The following is a 15,493-nucleotide window of genomic DNA, read 5'->3' on the forward strand; positions in this document are numbered from 1 at the left end:
GCGTAAAGACGCGTCTAGCGTCCGCTATTTTCCCAGTGTAGATCAGTAAGTACGCATATAGAGACAAGGCGAGCTGCAGCATTTTGAAGTGATTGAATGTGTTCAAGCAGAATCTTTCTAATACCATACAAAAGACTAGCAATAATCAAGCCGAGACATTATGAATGCGTGAACCACTATTTTCCACTGTGGGTTGGTCCAACAATTGACGGAGCCGTTTTGGATAAGCTTACCGTTACATAGAACTCCACATTTTTAACTTCGGCATTGTGTACTATACACGTGTTATCCAATGAACTTTCACCAGCGGGGGTCACGTGATGTAAAGAAACACTGCTGGACTTTGTTAGCGATCAAGGGAGACATTGTAGGGAGTGCACCCCTCCAGACGCGAAAACTATCGAAATACCCCTTCATCCATTGTTAGGTAGGTAGGTGCGATCTTGGAGTCTAATTTAATCGAATCGCCTTCACAGGTGAGCCCTAAGAAATTTTAACAAGACACAACACCCTGTATCCCTGTGTCTTCCGACCTGGTGACGTTCAGAGTATCTGACAAGAGGTAGGTTGGAAATATGTTATTTAGACTGTAGGCTTGCGAATGATTTACTTTCAACTAGATTAGAAATCATCATCAGACATTTGCCGAATTTGCTTACCGGTACTTCTAACTTTAAGTTACTTGTACGGTCGTTTTCAAAAATTCCTGCCGAGTCTTGGGCATTAGATATCCAACAAAATGTTCACTATCTGCTGATATCACGAAGCATACTTGTATAAATAACAAGACATTTGCCCTGAGCGCGGCGATTACCTTTGCGTGTTCTCCAATTGTTGCTGTACATTAAGTTATCATCGTCATTGATCATGTGAACGTCATTTGTCAATGTCATGAAAAATTGTCAAGCGGGACCTTGATACCACGTGGTGATAGTCACGTGATCCATGAACGACAAGAAAGATACTTCCTCAAATTTACCCAAAGAGCCGAATATCTACTTCGAGAACAACTCGAATGTGAGTCAGGTACCTCAAAAATATTTTGTTGCTATTTAGGGGTGATAGTATCCCGGCTTAGTTTATTTCTTTTTCAAAAATAGCTGTTATTGTAATACGCTCAAGGCTTCCATTTCACTTTGCTTGTTTCACACCTGCAGTGATGCATAAACTTTGACAAACTTTTTGTCTTTTTTCCCAACAGTTACTTCGCTCGGAGACGGACATTTAGACAAGAGCGTCCAGTATGGAAAACCAGGTATGTCGTCAAACACGACAATTTGCGTATCGCCATACGCTTTCAGTTGCAGTTGTCAACGTCTTTTACGATAGAAATGTGTAATATTCCTTCCTAGCCTAGGTTTCACTTCGTACAGGTGTTTTAGGGTGCAACTGAAAGACTTTTTGCCCAAACTTTCATGAATGAAATTTTCTTCATTACCAGAATGAAGGAAACGAGGTCACTGCCCACATTTTGTTACTGGATACAAATTACTTGACATTTACGGACATTTGCGATACAAAATGACCACTATCGCTGTATAAACTCATATTTTTGGAAAACAAGATTGTCGAACTTCCTCTTCTCAAGGAGCTTCAAAATGAACTCACAAAAGCAGGACATAAGGAAAGAATTGTAAAGATTTGAGAAACTAAAAATCTGTTTCCGAGACGCAATCTACCTTAAAGTCGAGTTGGTGTAAAGCAGTACACGTTGCGTCATAAAGTATCAAGTTCTCGGCAAGCCTTACTAGTCCATGAGGAACTAAAGGGTTATCTAGAACGTCGGATATATGCAAATTAAATCGTCTACCATGGGGCGTGCTTGGGTCAATAAGTCAAAAGTATTGTCTTCAAGCTTTTACCTGGCAAGCGGGAGTACTAATATAGCTGCGTCACATCTGGTATATCTAAGCAGATTTTTCATTGTGAAGGGGAACAAGTTTGCAGTTTTTCTCTGCGTGTTCGTGGAAGGGGAGACTGAGAATTGGTGCCCTTTGCATGAAAATTAGGAGGCAGACTTGACATTTTAGGGGAGATTGTAGTTTTAACACTTTACTGCAATCGTGACCGTCACTTCAACATGCTTAATAAAACATGGCGATAGCTTTTCCATAATTTAAATGATACAATTTTTTTCAGGTACTGCTATAAAAGTTAAGAATTTTTATATGAAATTAACTTGACGAACAATATATTCACGATTTAAAGTTCTCTAATATTTTTCGATTCCCACAGATGGACAACCCTCCCAATGATTACTTGGTTTGGTCGATACTTTCTTGTATTTTCTGCTTTTGGCCCACCGGGATTGCCGCCATCGTCAAGTCACTCGATGTAAGCTTAAATTACGATACCTCCAACCTCTGAAAACATATATCTCATTATAGATATCTTGATTATTTTCGCGGCTTCACATTAAACTCGGAATGTTTGTGTATTACACCAGGCTATAGAAGTTATATTTGCCTTTAGTTTAAGTAGCCTTGTCATTGCTAGGTTGAGATGGATGAAGTACGTTAATATTGTAATACGCATCACAAGAGAAGAAAAGTCGATTGGAATCGGCAATGAAATTAAATCAGAAAAAAATCAATAATCAAAACAGAGACAAACGAAAACATGAGAACATCCCAGTAAAAATAGAATCTTTGTGACAAAACAGCCAGACGAGTATATGCTTTTAAAACAACTATTGCACGTGGTGTATTTTGTAACATGACATTCTCACTAACAACGTAAGTGTGTGGCATCTGGTCTAGCATTTAGATTAACACTGTAACACCAATTAACATTAGGGGAAGACTGCATTAACTTGCATGGTACCTGAAACCCGGGTCCTTGCCCTGACCAACTCGGGTGACAAACAGAAGACCTTTAATCCCCAAGGTGTGAATGTTCCATTGTTATGTTTATCTTATCCAGCTGGTGCCATTGTAGTGCCATTATAGGAAAGGCAGGTCTGTGAAATTGATCCTCTGATAACTAAGTAGGGTATTCCTAAGTTAATGGAGCTTTCCCGTAATGAAGCTGTAAATTAAAACATTCAGTCCTCAGGTACTGATATCCTAAAAGACATGGTTAGCCAAGGGCATTAAAAACCACGTCTTGCTGTGTGCACTGTTCGTAGGTAGAAAGGAGCATTTCAAGGGTTCTACTTGATCTGTGAAATATTATAGTAACAGTAGTATACTATTAGTAGGCGTATTCAGCTTACACTGCAATGATATAAGTGTTTTGTTCTTTGACTTGTTTTTTCCACACAGGTTCGTAAAGCGGTGTCGATGGGAGATCGAGAGAAAGCCGAACGCTCCTCAAAAATTACGAAGTACCTCATTTTAGCGACCATCATCGTTGGTGTAATCCTGCTAATCACCGTGATCGTGATCCAAGTGGCTTAGATTAACCTGTGAGACGTATGGAAGGGTATATGCTGGCTGCATACATACCGACGTATACGTCTCCAGTCTCATGCTTGATATCTAAGGCCTGATAAGTCTGACAGACAGTAGATATAGTGCACTATAAACGGACATTCAATTCATCGAGCAGCATGCCTTGAACTCAGACAACCACAGCAATCGTACGAATTACGATCTTTTCTTATTCCGATGCAACAATGACGTCACTGGCTGTGTAGAACTGATTCGGCAAAATGTTTCACCCATATTCGAGCGGTAGACTTAATCACCTTTTTTCATTTTTACATAAACAAGACACAACACATTATGAATATTCAGTGTAAAGCAAACATCGAAATAAGTTATTAATTTCCGTTAAACGTAAATATGGCCTACATCAACGAATTAGTAGTATCAGTTTTAGAATTTTCAACTTTTGCAATATTTGTAGATCCTTGAAAATAAACAAGACACAGTGCATAAAATGTCTCCGATTCTCCGTCATATTTCCGAAGAATTATTAGCCTGCTAATGAGTGCGATATCATATTAGTATACGTTTGTGCATGTAATTGACTTTATCGTCCATTTAAATTGACCATTGAATTCTGCCAGGAATTAACGTACAATTCACAATTAACATATGCAATTGAAAAATTAAGTTGTAACCGAGGTGTCTAATTATATTAAGCTCAAATAAATAATGACATCAACAAATCATTCCGTTATAGTTTGCCGTCATAGTAGACTTGGTTCAAGTCCGTGATTTGTTAATGTTTGAGTGGAGTGAACGCAATAATATGTATTTTGCTTTCATGTGAAACGAGCGCGTAAGTGGAGTGGACGCGATGAGTCGGGTGAACGCTATACAGGGGAGTTCACCCGGAATCACAGACTTGGCTTTCTTGCAGAGTTTTCTTTGCTACAAATTATTCATGAATGACGTTTTTATTTACTTATATATTATTCAAAGGATGACATCTCTGTATTTGGAGGAGTTACCTCTTGACCCCAAGCGAGACGTCCATAAAACTCACATGAAGTTGTTGACAAATTGTCGAGTGCGGTCACTCCCACAAACATCAGCACGACCTTCGTTGTATCACCGAAAACGCCTGAAAATATCTGTGTTGTTGTGGGGCTCATGTTTCAAAATGCAATAATCGTCGCCGGTTATTCAAGGATGGAAAGAAGAAGTTGTCAGGTGGTTTGTTCCGTGCGAAAATCAAAGGGTCCTAGACGCCACAAACACTAAGTTCATGCGTTCTCCTTATTGGCCAGAACAATGGTTGGAGCTGTCAATCATTTTGTATTTGCTTGACGTCACTGTGTACACAGTCCGTCTGGCCGTCGGTACTTTGCAAGAAGTCCAAGTCGGTGAATCCGACAGAAACTAACTCACTATACTGCGCAGACTCAAAGGTAACGCATTCAATCGCTGGGAAAACATGGCCTGGGCTACCAAATTCCGAATAGGTTTGTACGAAATAGGAGAGACACAAGAAATACTATTATAAATGATTTTATTTTCTAAAAATTCACCGACTTGAACCAAGACTACCTTCATAGGTTCAACTGGCTGAAATAAGCAAAAAAGGGGGAAGTGTACGTATGTTTCAGAAACGCATTTTTCTATGTTTATTCTCGGAATACCGGTCACGTTTTCCTTCAGATATAAGTACCATGTAACAGTTGAGTGTTTGGCAACTTGAGAAAAAACACGACAATTGTTTGTTACCAAGGTCATATAATGATCTCCAGCTAATCTCCAGCGATACAACCGGGGGGAAGAGAGAGAGAGAGAGAGAGAGAGAGAGAGAGAGAGAGAGAGAGAGAGAGAGAGAGAGAGAGAGAGAGAGAGAGAGAGACTTAGACTATAGAATAATCCTGGCGGTGCGAGACATAGGTACATGAAAGAAGTCTCATTCCCTGGATTGATTAGAAAATGAGTTTACATATTATTTTGAAAAGACAATAACAAAAAAACCCCAAAAAGCAAAAAACAAAAACAAACCTCTAAAATCAAACACATTCCGTGAGCTCCTTCTCCCCTAGGCTTTCGATCGTCGAATTTGAATGTTAAGTATAAGACTGTTGAAAAAGGGTACTTTCGTTTTTATGAAGTGATTTTATCTTTGAATTAGATGCTGATGTCATTCATGTCACAAGCAAGGGTTGTGATACACGTTCGTTTCTTCATCTCGATGTTCGCAAACGTGGGCCAAGCTAACATCCCATATAAAGCGGAACACTGGACATAATATTCTATTTACAGCAAGGAAGTGAAACCCTACCCTGTCGAGATGTTGGAACCTCGGGATGGACTGTGAAATACAGTTGTATTACAGTGTCAATTTATATTAACTACCCAATACTCGATAGCTAGGTTCTACCACTTGTCAATTTGGTGAGGCTACAACCCGGGTTTTTGATATTACGACGTTTCCAACCGATATCAACAGAATTAAAGCTTATTTATTCTATTTGTAGTCAATACGGACAGACATAACTTTCCTTGATTGTTGAATTTGGTAGAGGCATCAGTAATATTTACTGTCTTGCCATAGTAACGGTGCTAATATAAACGCCAAACTCCAAGCGCTCGCGAAATCAGGTGGAAAATAATGTCTTTTTGTACGAGCCACCGTAGATTTACGATGCGATCTACTAACACGGCATTTGTGAGGTCATTCTGGGTGACAGAAGAATGAGGAAATTGCTCATTGTGAAAATTTAAGCTCTTAAGTTTTTTTTAAACAATTAGTGTCATAAAATAAGGAAGTTCTCATTCGCACCGCAGCGGTGCGGATAAGGAATTTATTTAATTTAAAATTTCTTATTCAAGACGCAGCGGTGAAAACACGGCATTTGTGAGGTCATTGTGGATGACAGCAGAATGAGGAAATTGCTCACTGTGCAAATGAAAGCTCGAAAGTTTTTTGTTTAAATTAGTGTCATAAAATAAGGAAGTTCTTATTCGCACCGCAGCGATGCGGATAAGGAATTTAATTTAATATTTCTTATTCAAGATGCAGCGGTGCAAATAAGAAATCTTAATTCCTTATTCGCACCGCAGCGGTGGGGATAAGGAATCTAAATTTCTTATTCGCACAAGTAGCGGTGCGAATAAGGAATGTATTTTTTTAATTCGCGCCGCAGCGTAATACTAGCCTTGATGTACCAAAGCTTGGCAATCGCTTGGCAATCGCTATTAATCTATAGCGGTGCGAATAAGGAATCTTAATTCCTTATTCGCACCGCTGCGGTGAGGATAAGGAATCTAAATTTCTTATTCGCACTGCAGCGCTGCGAATAAGGGATCTAAATTTGTTATTCGCGCCGCAGCGTGTGTCTAGCCTTGATGTACCAAAGAAAAATTCTTATCCGCAGAACCGAAGGTGGCACCAGAAAATCGCCATCGCGGCAATTTCTATGGACCACGCCTACTCAACGCGCCACTCGGTTCACAGAGTGATATGTATTAACCAAATATTGTTGTATGTTTGAAAGCTACAATTTTATTGGTTGTATATATCTGACTGGGTTTTAGTGTTGCGCTGCGAATCAGAAATTTGGATTCCTTATCCGCACCGCTGCGGTACGAATAGCCACTTCCATTGAAACAACGAGGAATCTAGAAGCTAGATTATTTACTCAAGAGATCCTAGACAGGAGAGCTGTGTTTTCTGCGCTGAAATGCGGATAGTAATGGGTACCGTTGGAGTGTGTGTGGGGATACCCGTCAGTCATGTAAAGTCAATTCAGCTATCAAATATATTCCCTGTAGGAAACCTTCATTATATCGCTGTGACTATATTCAGCACATGATACGATTAAACATCCGGGTCCTCAAATTAATCATTTGAGTGTAACTGCCGGACCACAGGTGATCGGAATTGCCAATGTGGGATACGCAGAGAGAATGTTGTATTATTTTACATTAAAAAATACAGGCCCTGTGTGCCGGACTAGGAAGTCAAGTGGTCTTTTGTGTCTCCCTGTTGCTCTTGACATTTCCTCGCCACCAGTATAGACTGTGCGCACAATTAGCCCGTTGGTCGTTGAGCCCTTGTCTGTTGAACAATAAAGACCATGTATTGAATTAGTTCTTAAAAATTATTGACTCGTTCCTGTTCGCCTGAATACTCTAATTTCTATCTGTCTATTTTTGTATTTTTGGTCAAGTGACGTCAGTGCTTTCCGTTCATTCCAAGAACGACTCTTACGTCAAATGAATACTGATGCTGCAACTTTCGAACCTGTGCTGTCTCTTAAGTCAGTACATCATAGGCAGCACATTTCGTTCAAAATGACTGTGAAATTGGACGTTCGTATGTACATATACACATAATTTACATACATAATTTACATACATACAAAATACACACAAACATACATACGTACATACGTACATACATAGATACATACATACATACATACATACATACATACATACATACATACATACATACATACATACATACATACATACATACGTGCATTAACAGAAAAACATTTGTTTATGTATGAATTAACGTTTCCTTCTCATTATTAACTTATTAATTTTAGCAAGAGAAATGCATTATTAGGTTCGTTTTATACAAAACAACTTACTGGTATGACTTCTGTGTTAAATTTCTACAGATACAGCCAGGACCAGAACAGCCATATGTCGCCCATGTTCACCAGCATCACGCTCTGCACATGCAGAATCCGCCAAACGACTATTTGGTTCATTCAATACTTGCCTGTATTTTCTGCTGCTGGCCACTGGGATTGGTTGCCATCATCAAGGCGTTAGATGTAAGCTCCTACTCCTCTTATGTGGCCGTATAAACTCACTGCAAATTATTCAGACTTGAAGATTGCGTAATCTACTTATATGCTTAAGAGAGGACAGTAGTAACTGACTTGAGGTGTAGTCTCAGTTTCGGGTGCAACTTTCATCTTCGGAATTCTGAAGAAGTAATCATTCTTTGTTCAACCGAGGATTGTCTTCGTTTTCTTCCACATGTTATGCCAGTCTGACCTCCAGCTTTAAGCAGAATTTTAGAAATTCAATCGTTAAAGTTTAGAGATTCAAATTGCTAAAGCTTATGCATAAATTACATGTAAATAGAATCTTGATTTTTTTCTGAATTTTAAAAATGATGGAGCTGTCTTTGTAGGTTGCACATCGACTCATATTGGGTAGAACGATAGGATACAGACAAGTCAACGTGTGACAACAAGTTGTAGAAGAGCTATGACCAATCAATATACATTATGTACTTGGAAAGTTATTCGAGGCACTGTTTACCCAACTACGACTGACTGGCTTATTTCCACGCAGGTACGTGACGCAGTGTTGGTTGGAGACAGAGTAAGGGCCGAGCACTCCTCCAGAATTGCGAAGAAATTCTCCATAGCGGCCCTCATGGGTGGTATCGCAATTATAGCTCTGGTGGTAATGAACGTGACAATGGTATTTGTCAATAAGTCACCAGTGTGAAACGACTTGCTGGCATGGGGCGATTTTGCAGCAGCTTCCTGCACAATGAATTTACATTGACAAAGTACACCAATTTGCGTCCAGGACGTTCGTTATCCTACGATACCACCAACACCACAGTTATTCCAGATTAACTAGCAATCTCGACTATCTCAGAGAATTGAGAAGAAGACCCCATAAACTGTCTGTGTGTCAAGAGAATTCTCATCAAACTATGTTAATCTCATAAACGACACTCTTTTCTCGAAATAACTCACCATACTGAATTCTAATGCTATATCAAGTCTAGACTCTCTTAAAGCCCCTCGTTGCCACGCAGCTCTGTCTTCAATCATATGGTGATGCGCCATCAACGGTCTTGTAAGGCCGCATTCAAAAAAATGGTAAGGGGGGGGGCTGGAGGAATTCAGGGGGATTCGAAAACTTTGGGGTAGTAGAGGGGGGGACTTGAAAGTTTTGCTCTGCCTATAGTTGGACCTGAAAATATTTTGACTCCAAATATCTTGATGTCGTCCAATGGTTCTAATGTTAGTAATAATTAAAACAAAATCTAGAACCGTTTTGTCACATTTTATGTCTTTAATCTCGAAAAAATCTAAAAATGTATGAATGCCATTAAATTTTCGTAAAACAAGTTGGCCTTGTAATGGGGCAGGAGCTGCAACTGCTGATAATTTTTTCAATATTTCTATGCAACGCATTAAACACAGTTTCTTGGTGTCTCTCTACAGCATGCTGAAAAACACAATATTCAGTTTGTCAACAAAGTCCGTTTTGTCTAAATACTGGTGATAATTGAATGATACAAATGCAAGGTACACATAGGCTGTGTTGGCAAGCTGAATGCTGGACAGCTCAACATGCTGTAGGGAGTAGAACAAGAACACAATTGTATAAACTGAACAAAAATATTGTCCATATAAAAAGTTAATACAACTACTGCCCTGCTACTACATACTGGCAGTGACAGTGATACATGTAGCTCTGTCTCTGATGTAGTTTAAGAAGAGTTTCGGTCATAGGACACTCAATTGACAGTGAAACACTCATCTACTTGTACACAAGATCCAGCCAGACAGCAACACATACCGTAGAAGACTAGGGGACTAACAGTTACCATGGATTTTTGAATTATGGCATATGAGAACAATATTAGAGAAAAAAGATGGGGTCACCATACTTGACCTTATACAAACGTACAATGAAAAGTCAGTTTTTCTAAAATCACCTAAAATCAATATATAAAACAATACATTTCAAGTTCATGCAGTGAATGAAATTTTCACATCTCATTGTACCAATAACACAAAAGTAAAACTTTGAACAGTAAAGACTCTAATTTTAATGGAAAAATGTGTAACCAAATGGAATCATTTATTTTCTATCAAATTTGCCATTATTACACCCAAAATATTTGAGATTAAAGCATTAATTTGATGGAATATTTTAACCTTCCAGTATTGTCAGTTTGTAAAACATTTATAAGTGGCAAGCAAGTTGTATGTCTTGTACTTTTGAAAAAAAAATGGTGGGTCACTTTTCTCATTTGTTCAGAAATTGGTGAAATGTAGCCAGGAATACACAATTTTCATACTCTCTCATGATTGTCATTTGTGTGCTTTTCAACTGGTGCCATTGACCTGACCAGAGTTGGATAAACTCAAGTCGGCTTAGACTTAGGAATCCAAAAAGTCCACTGATGCATTTAAAAATGAATCAATTTAAGAACTTGCCCAAGGTATATGGCTCTACAACCTGCTGATAAGAGGTAGCGTTGAACATTTGCGTGCAGAACTACACAATACATGTTTATTTTTACTCTATGTGCATTCCTAATAAATATGCGGCTATATGGTACTTTGGGGGTGGACTTGAAAATTTTAAGGGTATTGAGGGGGGATCTGAAAAAAGAAGATTTCAATCGCAATTCCTCCAGCCCCCCTCACTATTTTTTTTAACGCAGCCTAAGGTCTGAGGCGTAGCCTGTCATAAAGGGGCTGTGAAAGAGTCTATCAAGTCACACCAGCTGTATACCCTTTGAGGTCACACACATTAAGGTAGAATGCGCCTCGGGGACAGATATCGGTCTCTCAAACATTTCCCGTTCTTTTCTGATCTACCACTTGATGGGAATTATTTTGAAGCCATTGGAGAAAGCACGACTTTCACCGTCCTAGTGTTTTGAAAATCGAAAGTTTTATTTTTCCCCCATAGAGTTAATTACGGAAGCTTATTAGGGTCACAGTGTGATATTTCTAAAATTTTCGTTTGCGAGTTTTTTAAAATTTCATTGTGAGTTTTTTTTTCAATTTCGTTTACGAGTTTTCCGTGTTCATGTGTTTAAAATTTTTCTTGCACATAGACCATAGAGGGCGCCCTTCTCGAAGAGATCAGCCATTGTAATCACGTCACAAGCGTGATGTATGTATGTATGTATGTATGTATGTATGTATGTATGTATGTATGTATGTAAAAACTCAAAAACCACAGCACCTACCGTCTTAGTATTAGGTGTACAGGTGTACCCAGAAGTGGAGATGTAAAGTTGTTCAAATGAACATGTCAGCGTCAAAAAATGCAAATGAGTTAAAAAGTAAAAAATCCTGCAAATTGCTAAAACTCTGTAACCGTAATTAAGATTAGGTTGAAACTTGGTATGCAGGTTCCTTTAGGTATTCTGAATTAGATGTACAATTTGTGGTGAAAGTTATATAATTATACTTTTGCAGTATTTTTCAGTTTTGAATAAAAAATCCTGTTCTCTGAAATAGTTTGTTTGATTTCTTAGAAGTTTGATAATGAGTATACTGGTTCATAGGGTTAATCAAAATGTAATATATTGTTTCTTAAAAATCACTTGTCTGATAGCTTTGATATTTAGTAGACGTGTTCGCTACGGATGGTCTCAATTTAATATATTCAAATTATGATGAAATCTTCAATTGTGTATATAGCAGCTATTTTTGCTATTGGTCAGGAAGTCCTGAAATAGGTTATCAAAGATTTCAACACATCAACACATGTGTCACAAAAAGTTATTCTCTACATAACACACATGAACTCTATGGGCTGATAGATCAATTGTTTGAAATTTTCATAGAAATATCTGCAAATTTGTATTGTTGTGAAGTTCTTTCTCAATTTTTGATCAAAAAACTTTCATAAATAGTCTGCTGTACCTTTGTCAATGACTCTTGTTGCAGTGTTGTTGACTTTTTGCTCACAGAGTCATGTAATTTTTCAACTATTTGTAGTTTTCATATAGGTAACATGATAAAATCTGATCATCAACCGCTCGGTTTTGATCTTGACGTTTACTCTCCTGTAAAAGAAACCACTGAGCTTGTTTCATCAGACTTAGTTATTGATGATCATGTCAACAACGTTGGTTGTAGTATTGTTAAATATGTCTGGAATGTTAATAACAGATAAATCTTTTTGGAGTATTTGGATTCTGTTCAAGCAAGACATCAAGAAGAGGAGTTTAACTCGTTCATTAATCAGACCAATGTTGAACAAGTGGCAAACTGTTTGTTATCAATGATTAAACCTGCTGCTGATGATATGAAGGTTTGGACGTGCTTGGGTCAACAAGTCAAAAGTATTGTCTTCAAGCTTTTACCGGGCACACGGTAGTACTAATATAGCTGCGTCACATCTGGTATATCTTAGCAGATTTGCATAGTGAAGGGGAAGAAGTTTGCAGTTTTTCTCTGCGTGTTTGTGAAAGGGAGAATTGGTGCCCTTTGCATGAAAATTAGGAGGCACGCTTAACATTTTAGGGCAGGTTGTATTTTTAACACTTTACTGCAATCATGACCGTCACTTCAATATGTTCATTAAAACATGGCGAAAGCTTTTCCATAATCAAATGATACAATTTTCCAGGTACTGCTATCAAAGTTAACAATTTTTAACAATTATTGAGAATTTTATATGAGATTTACTTGACGAACGATATATTCACGAATTAAAGTTCTCTAATATTTTTCGATTCCCACAGATGGACAACCCTCCCAACGATTACTTGGTTTGGTCGATACTTTCTTGTATTTTCTGCTTTTGGCCCACCGGGATTGCCGCCATCGTCAAGTCACTCGATGTAAGCTTAAATTACGATACCTCCAACCTCTGAAAACATATATCTCATTATAGATATCTTGATTTTTTTCGCAGCTTCTCATTAGACTCGGAATGTTTGTGTATTACACGAAATTTCACTTATGCGTGTATGCTTGAAAGAGGGCAGTACACCAGGCCATAGAAGTTATAATTGCCTTTAGTTGAAGTAGCCTTGTCATAGTCTATCTTAAGATCGATGAAGTACATTAATATTGTGATACGCATCACAAGTGAAGAAAAGTCGATTGGAATGGGCAATGAAATTAAATCAGAAAAAAATCAATTATCAAAACAGAGACAAACGAAAACCAGAAAACATCCCGGTAAAAATAGAATCTTTGTGACCAAACAGCCAGACGAGTATATGCCTTTAAAACAACTATTGCAGGTGTTTTATTTTGTAACATGACATCCATACTAACAACATAAGTGAATGACATCTGGTCTAGCGTTTAGATTGACACTGTAACACCAATTAAAGCTATAAAATTAAAAACATGGTTAGCCAAGGGCATTTAAAACCACGTTTTGTGGGTGCGCTGTTCGTACTATAAAGGAGCGTTTCAAGGTTTCTACTTGATCTTTTCAATATTATGATTATAGTAGTAGTATACTACTGATAGGAATATTCAGCTTACACTGCCATGATGTAAGTGTTCTGTTCTTGACTTGTTTTTTCCACACAGGTTCGTAAAGCGGTGTCGATGGGAGATCGAGAGAAAGCCGAACGCTCCTCAAAAATTACGAAGTACCTCATTTTAGCGACCATCATCGTTGGTGTAATCCTGCTAATCACCGTGATCGTGATCCAAGTGGCTTAGATTAACCTGTGAGACGTATGGAAGGGTATATGCTGGCTGCATACATACCGACGTATACGTCTCCAGTCTCATGCTTGATATCTAAGGCCTGATAAGTCTGACAGACAGTAGATATAGTGCACTATAAACGGACATTCAATTCATCGAGCAGCATGCCTTGAACTCAGACAACCACAGCAATCGTACGAATTACGATCTTTTCTTATTCCGATGCAACAATGACGTCACTGGCTGTGTAGAACAGATTCAGCAAAATGTTTCACCCATATTCAGTCCGCGCGAGCGGTAGACTTGATCACCTTTTTCATGTTTACATAAACAAGACACAACACATTATGAATATTCAGTTTTAGGTTCATGGTCAAAGTGTAAATCAAACATCGAAGTAGGTCTATTAATTTCCGCTAAACGTCAATATGGCATACATCAACGATTTAGTAGTATCAGTTTTAGAATTTTCAACTTTTGCAATATTTGTAGATCCTTGAAAATAGACAAGACACAGTGCATAAACTGTGTCCTATTCTCCGTCATATTTCCGAAGAATTATTAGCCTGCTAATGAATGCGTTATCATATTGGCATACGTTTGTCATGTAATTGACTTTATCGTCCATTTAAATTGACCATTGAATTATGCCAGGAATTAACGTACAATTAACAATTAACATATGCAATTTAAAAATTCAGTTGTAACCGAGGTGTCAAATTATATTAGGATAAAATAAATAAAGACATAATCAAATCATTCCGTTATAGTTTGCCGTCACAGGTTCAACTGGCTGAAATAAGCCTAAAAGGGGGAAAGTGCACGTATATTTCGGAAACGCATTTTACTGTGTTTATTCTCGGAATATCGGTCACGATTTCCTTCAGATATTAAAGTACCATGTAACAGTTGAATGTTTGGCAACTTGAGAAAAAACAGGACAATTGTTTGTTACCAAGGTCATATCATGATCTCCAGCGATAAAAGTGAGAGAGAGAGAGAGAGAGAGAGAGAGAGAGAGAGAGAGAGAGAGAGAGAGAGAGAGAGAGAGAGAGAGAGAGAGAGAGAGAGAGAGATGGGGGGGGGAGACATTTGTCTCCTGTATGTTGCCACGTGAAACTCCTATAAAGGCAAATGAGGAATGTAAAAGTGTTCGTAGATCAATAGTGTCGGACGGTGCTTACAGGACGTTCGATTGAGCCCTGGACTGAGCATAATGGTCAGCGCGGAGGCTGTTATTTCTATTATATTATCAACGACCTCCCCCCCCCCATCAAACGTTAAAATTTACGAACATTCCCTTGCGAACGACAACGGGGCCCCAGAACTTGTCAGTGAGTAGTGCGCGCGCTGCAAAAATTTGCAAATCCGGATATTGTTTGAAAAAAAGTGTCTAAACTTTGCCCACAAGTGCGCCATTTTATTTGTGATTGATTATGATCTTTGTACAAATCACAATTTTCGTTTTAATTGTAAAGTTAATATGTTTACGATATTATTCATATTCACGGGCATATAAACAAACCATTACTGTGTATTTGTGGGCAGTGACGTGGTTCAGCTCAACCAATTAAATGCGATGGGCAGGGCATGGTAATATAATATACACATATAGATTGTAGACACAGAACGCGACTCAGTGATACCACGTGATGATAGTCACGTGATCCATGA

General features: G+C 38.3%; 1 protein-coding gene across 2 annotated transcripts; it reads left to right on the forward strand.

Annotated features, from left to right (window-relative positions):
- Positions 1-960: 960 nt before the first annotated feature.
- Positions 961-4,117, forward strand: LOC139118285 (proline-rich transmembrane protein 1-like). 2 transcript variants are annotated; one of them, XM_070681551.1, is made up of 4 exons: positions 961-1,017; positions 1,202-1,255; positions 2,236-2,334; positions 3,264-4,117. In XM_070681551.1, exons 2-4 carry the CDS (start codon positions 1,244-1,246, stop codon positions 3,396-3,398), a joined length of 246 nt encoding a protein of 81 aa, XP_070537652.1. In that variant the 5' UTR covers positions 961-1,017; positions 1,202-1,243; the 3' UTR covers positions 3,399-4,117. The 2 variants fall into 2 exon arrangements, with proteins under 2 accessions (XP_070537652.1, XP_070537653.1); XM_070681552.1 differs by having other exon boundaries at positions 976-1,026.
- The last annotated feature ends 11,376 nt before the right edge of the window (positions 4,118-15,493 follow it).

This window comes from Ptychodera flava, chromosome 19, assembly GCF_041260155.1.
Source record: "Ptychodera flava strain L36383 chromosome 19, AS_Pfla_20210202, whole genome shotgun sequence".
Lineage (NCBI taxonomy): Eukaryota > Metazoa > Hemichordata > Enteropneusta > Ptychoderidae > Ptychodera > Ptychodera flava.

Excerpts from the sequence above, each read along its gene's own strand:
- LOC139118285 (XM_070681551.1), top strand. Across the intron at positions 2,335-3,263 it reads CCATCGTCAAGTCACTCGAT|GTTCGTAAAGCGGTGTCGAT; the intron begins GTAAGCTTAAAT and ends TTTTCCACACAG.